The sequence below is a fragment of the Crocuta crocuta genome, unplaced genomic scaffold (genome assembly GCF_008692635.1).
Source record: "Crocuta crocuta isolate KB4526 unplaced genomic scaffold, BGI_CrCroc_1.0 scaffold26, whole genome shotgun sequence".
NCBI lineage: Eukaryota > Metazoa > Chordata > Mammalia > Carnivora > Hyaenidae > Crocuta > Crocuta crocuta.
In genome coordinates, this window is record NW_027532249.1 from 17014838 (window position 1) to 17020837 (window position 6000).

The following is a 6000-nucleotide window of genomic DNA, read 5'->3' on the forward strand; positions in this document are numbered from 1 at the left end:
AAATTCCTCACTACAAAGGAGATTAGGGAGATGTGTAAAATGTGGGAAACTGCAAAATTTTGTAGAAAAGCACTACCCGAGTAAGGCTATAGCAGTGCAAACAATGAATCTTTTTAATGATGACCCAATGTCACATTTCCATGAAATCCTCAAAAAGAGGCAAAAGCAGATGCCATTGGATAGGTTCTTTGTTAAAGTTGCATGGAAAGAAAGATTCCATCGAGCCAATAGACAGCAGTGATTCTGTTAGTGATAGTGAAAGTCGTCCTACACAATAATCTCCTCTCTCTTGTCTCCCTCACACTAGCCATGAAGGCTTTCAAAGGTAAGTGCAGGTTAATTTGTTTATTTTCTTTATAGGCTATATTTTCTTTATTTTGTACTATAGTATTATGATCATTTTTATATGAATATTTTTGGGTTGTGGAACAAATCATCTGAGTTTCCATTATTTCTTAAGGGGAAATTTACTTGGATATACAAGTGTTTTGGATTAAAAGTGAAACTGTTTCCAGAATGAATTACGCTCGCAAACCAAGGTTTTACTGTACATTGTGTGAGGTAGTCATATTTTTCACTTTCGAGCAAGGTAATTTTGCTACATACAAATATAAATTTTAAGTAGACTTTCTTGTTGTGCTAACATAAAGGTAGATTTACAGGTAGGTGAGCACAATCGTTTGTTCTGCTCTTAAACTGAAAGCTTGTTCTTTCCTAAAGCAGGTTTAGGTGAATGAGTGTATTAATAGTTCTTGTTGTTTCAGGTAGTCCAGCAGCCTTTAGGAGGTGTCACAAAACAAGTGACCACGCTTCCCCATACCTCAACATTGACCATTCAGAAATCTGGACAGAAGAAGATGCCAGTGAGCACTGCAATACCCACCAGTCAGTTTCCTCCAGGTAGATGCCGACCCATCCCTGGCCCCATCACGCTGGGTTTGGAACATGATGGGGTTTTGTAGTATCTTTTTTTATTTGTCATATTAAGAAAAAGTAGTCTTTTAAAAGTAGGACCTAGGAGAGAGGACTGAAAAGTCACTAGTACATTCTTTGTATATACATAGCTACTTTTGGGTGGATATGTGTTTTAGAATAAAAGAAACAACTACTTGCAATATTCTGTAATTAGATAAAATAATCTGTTAGTGAATAAAGCACTTTTTTAACTTCTAAAAATTGCTATAGCTTTATTTTTGAAATGTACTTTTTCTACATCTGAAAATTGTTCTTACACATAGAAGAAGTTTCATGTATTCTTAAAGTCTGCAAATGTAAATGATATATTAATAACATTTATCACTTGTCATGTTTCTGCATATTTTCATAATGCTGGTAATTCTACAGACTGCTTGAAGACTACATAAAAAGAAATGGAGAGGTCTTGATTTTATAAGATGATATTAGACAGGGAATAAATTCATTGCTATTTTTGAATTTAAACATAGTTCTAGGACAGCTTGAAATTTTGTTTGGTTATTCTGTGTATATTAAAAGCTGTTGTCCTGCATTTTTCCTAATATGGAATGATTGCTTTTTTTTTAATTATTTTTTTTCTTTTGTTTTTATAGCTTCCATTCTAAAGCAAATTACCCTGCCAGGAAATAAAATTCTGTCACTCCAGGCATCTCCTATTCAGAAAAATAAAGTAAAAGAGAATGGAACAACATCTTTCAGGTAAAGAAAATATATAGTTAAAATTTGGTCTGGTTTAAGGAAGTAGTATTAACAAAAAGATGACAGAATAACATAAATATAATAATGCCTTTTTAAAAAGCTGACAGTACTTCATTGAGTACAGTCTATAAACAAGTATACAAATCTTAAGTGTATAGTTCAGTGAATTTTGATAAATATACATCCCTGTATAATCAAGATGCTGAATGTATCCTTTACCTTCATGCTACTTTCAGATCAATTACCTTCTAACTCTTGCCTCCAGCAGCTCCTATTCTTTAAATATGTATTTATTTATTTTGAGAGAGAGAGAGAGAGTGCACACTCATGAGCAGGGGAGGGGCAGAGAGACAGGGAGAGGGAGAGAATCCCAAGCAGGCTCTGCACTGTCAGCACAGACCCCAACAACGGGCTCGAATTCACAAACTGTAAGGTCATGACCTGAGCCGAAACCAAGAGTCAGGCACCCCCAGCAGCTGCCATTCTTATGTCCATCCCCATAGATCATTTTTGTCTGTTCTTCAACTTTGCATAAACAACAAATTACATTAACTTTTTGCATATTTTTCCACTCGGCATATTTTTGAGATTCATCCATATCATTTTGAATATAGAAGATTGTTCTTTTGTATTGGTGAGATATAATCATTGTGTAAATGTAAATTTCTTTATCCTTTTTCCTGTTGATGGACATTGGGTTGTTTCCAGATTTTTTAGAGTAATATGTAAAGCTGCTATAAACATTTATATACAGGGGCACCTACATATAAAAAATGTACATTTATATACAGATTTTTATGTGAACATAGGTTTTCATTTCTCTGTGGTAAGTATCTAGGAGTTTGATTGCTGGATCAGTAGTAAGTGTGTGTTTATTTAAGAAACTACCAGACTTGGGGCGCCTAGGTGGCTCATTTGGTTAAGCAACTGACTTTGGCTCAGGTCGTGATCTCGTGGTTCATGAGTTTGAGCCCCATGTCGGGCTGTGTGCTGACAGCTCAGAGCCTGGAGCCAGCTGCAGATTCTGTGTCTCCTTCTCTCTTTGCCCCCCCCCCCAAATAAATAAACAAAAAAGAAAAAACTACCAAACTTTACCAAAGGAACTGCACCATTATCATTTCCACCAACAATGATAAGAGGTCATTTGCTCTTCAACTTTGTCACCTCTTGGTATTGTCAGTTCTTTTGATTTTTACCATTCTTATAAGTTTATTATTGTTATTATTGTGTGGTTTTAATTTGCATTTCCCTAATGACTAAAGATATTGAGGATCTGTTCTTAATATTTATTTGCATTCCACATACCTTCTTTGATGAAGTATGTGTTCAAATCCTTTGCCCATTTTTTCTTACTGAGTTGTTTTCTTATGGTTTATTTTTAATCTATTTTTTTATGGCTCATTTATTTTGAGAGAGACAGAGAAAGAAAGCCTAAGTGGGGGAGAGGCAGAGAGAAGCAGGCTCCTCTCTGTCAGGGTGGAGCCTGACATGGGGCTCAAAGCCATGAACCCTTGAACCATGAGACCATGACCTGAGCTGAAACCAAGAGTCAGATGCTTAACTGAGCCACCCAAGCACCTCTCTTATGGTTGAGTTTCAGAGTTCTTCATGTATTCAAGATCCAAGCCTTTTGCCGTATATAAGTGATTTGGAAATATTTTCTTTATGGTGTATTTCATCATTCACAACTGTTNTTGCTTAAGTTCGGTTCATTACGTTTTTCCTTGTCAATTATACTATATACATTTCATGTTTTATCTAAGAAATGTTTGTGTAATCCTAGCTTACAAAAATTATCTCCTATGCTTTGTTCTAAAAGTTTAAGTTTTAGGTTTGTCCTTCTTGTATTGATATTCTTAAATTCCTGCCTATTTCCTGGATAAAAACCAGTATATGGATATTTGCTTTCTTCTTCCTCAACCTTCGTCCGTTTTTAGTTGCATTATTTCTTTGTCATAATTTAAAATCATTTCTGTAGTAGTTTTCATTCAATCTCCACCTGCATTTTAGTTGTACGTCTACATTTATATTAAAATGATCATCTAGTCCTGTCTCTGAAGTTTTATTAGTTATCTCTTGGTTGGAATGAAGTTCATCTATTCAAGAAAGGCTGATTAGTGTAGAATTTCCTAAGTTCTTGTGTGTTAAAAAAAAAAAAATTGTTGCATTGTCTTTGATACAGTGGGCAGCTGGCTGGATATGAAATTAACATTTTTGTAATATTTTCATATTGCATTTTTAAAAATGCTTCTCCACTATTGCCTTGATATTTATGTTGTTTTTATTTACTTGATATTCTCATCTGAAGGCCTTGAATTTATTTCTTCGTCTTTGAGGGGTGCCTGGGTGTCTCAGTCGGTTAAGCATCTGACTTCGGCTCAGGTCGTGATCTCCTAGTTTGTGGGTTCGAGCCCTGCATCAGGTTCTGTGCTGGCAGTTCTTATTTTAGTTTAAAAGTTATCTCCTTAGAGAATTTGCTTAGCCAGCCAATGTAAAGCAACTTCTTCATTCATACCTGCTGTCTTCTGAGGGGCTCATCAGAAAATATCCTGGTTGTTTATCATTCCTTGTGTTTCCCACTCCTTTAAAATCTCTATGAGAGTTTATAATAACTTTTCGTTTACCATTGTATATCTAATATTTAGAACAAGGCCTGGTCCATAATAAGCATTCAAATATATGCTGAAATAATTCAGAAAAAGAGAATTGAAGTATGTATAATCATAGCTATTTTTAAAGATATTGTTTATTTTTGCACTAATACATTTTTTGTTTTCTATAATGCTTTATAGTAATTTGGGTCATTTGTGGCATATGCATATCTTTTTAAAGTGACATTTTTTTTTAACTTAAGTTTGATTTATTGTGGATACTTAATATCAGTGTCATTTCAGTTGTTAAAATGAAGCTTAAAAAAGACCCTTGATGTTGACTCTTCGGTCAAATAGGAGATAAATAGTGTGTGCCATTAGACCTTGTCTTGACTTAACTGGATAAGGTTTAATAACATAGGATGATATCTGTCTATTTTTTTCAAAACTACTTGCTTAACTGAAAAAAATTTTTTTTGTTTTTGACTTTTTCCACTGAGAGTATTATATTTTCTGTTTGGCTTGTCAGCACACCTGGGATGTATAAGGGAAGCTATATAGTACTTCAACACCAGAGGGAGCCAGAGATTCATGTTTTATTCTTCATATTTCAGAATCAGAAGTGACAAATATTATAGTACCTTTGCATGTTTGTTTAGTTAACCCTACTTAAACTGAATGGCTGCTTAATGATAATAAGGAATTGTTTTTTATTTTTTTGAAGGTATGGTAATGCTTTAAGGTTAAGGTTTTTTAAAGAGTTCTTAAATTTTAGAAAGAAATAATAAAATATTTATGGATAGATAATGCATATACATATTTCCTGTTAGTGACAGTATGTTAACAGCTAGGGGTTTTAATGTGATATTTTTAAACTTTTGCTTTAAAAGGACACTTTTAGGACAATAACATAGGACAGGTTACATGCGATTTGCATAGACCGTATTCCTCTATTAAATTGGATACCATTTTTTCTTATATTGCAAGAATCATTCTCTAGTGTAGATTATTAGTCTTTTTTTTTTGTAGATTATTAGTCTTGTTGAAGAGTCTGCTTTTCCTTATAGGTATAAGTGTGCCAATAATACATATTGTTATATAATCTATGAAATAATATATATAATCTTTCCAAAGCAGAGCCTTGTAGAGAAAACAGCCTCTAGCGACAAAAGAAATCTCTCATCTTGGAAGGATACAGCATCAATGTGAGCTATGCCCAGATTAGCTCTAAATCTAGGGTTAAAATTCAACAGAACAGTCTTCTTGGAGGAGTTGCCTTATACTAGATTTCAATAGAAATTAAGCTCTTAAAACAGTCTTCGCAGGAAAATTATATGAATAGACTTGAGACCAGAGATTGTGAAGTCTTTCAAAGTTTTTGGCCAGATTTTGTCATGGTAAAAATGCTATTTTAGAAAAATGTTTGTACTTAGATGCAGAATGAACTGGAAGAAGAAAAGGTATTAAGGTAGATACACCATGAAGCACAGGTTGAAGTTACATTGGCAGGGAATAGGGCATATCTCATTTATATGTCATGGACATCTTCAAGAAGGATCAAAGCTAAGAGATAGTGATAATTATGTGGTATTATTTATAATAGATATTTCTTAACAATATTGGTAATTGAATTGAAAATATAGTAACTATATATAAATTAATACATATATTAAATATAGGAAGGAGGTGGTGGATACTTAAAAAATAATTTGTAAGTAAATAACTGCTAGTATAG

At 33.6% G+C, this 6000-nt stretch overlaps 1 protein-coding gene across 1 annotated transcript in view; it reads left to right on the forward strand.

The window, feature by feature from the left end:
* TAF4B (TATA-box binding protein associated factor 4b) overlaps positions 1-6000 on the forward strand; it is a 112188-nt gene that overhangs the window by 37455 nt on the left and 68733 nt on the right. Inside the window, exons 8-9 of the mRNA XM_077778230.1 lie at positions 765-900; positions 1569-1674. Coding sequence (XP_077634356.1) covers positions 765-900; positions 1569-1674 — 242 coding nt within the window. The remainder of the gene's footprint in view (positions 1-764; positions 901-1568; positions 1675-6000) is intronic.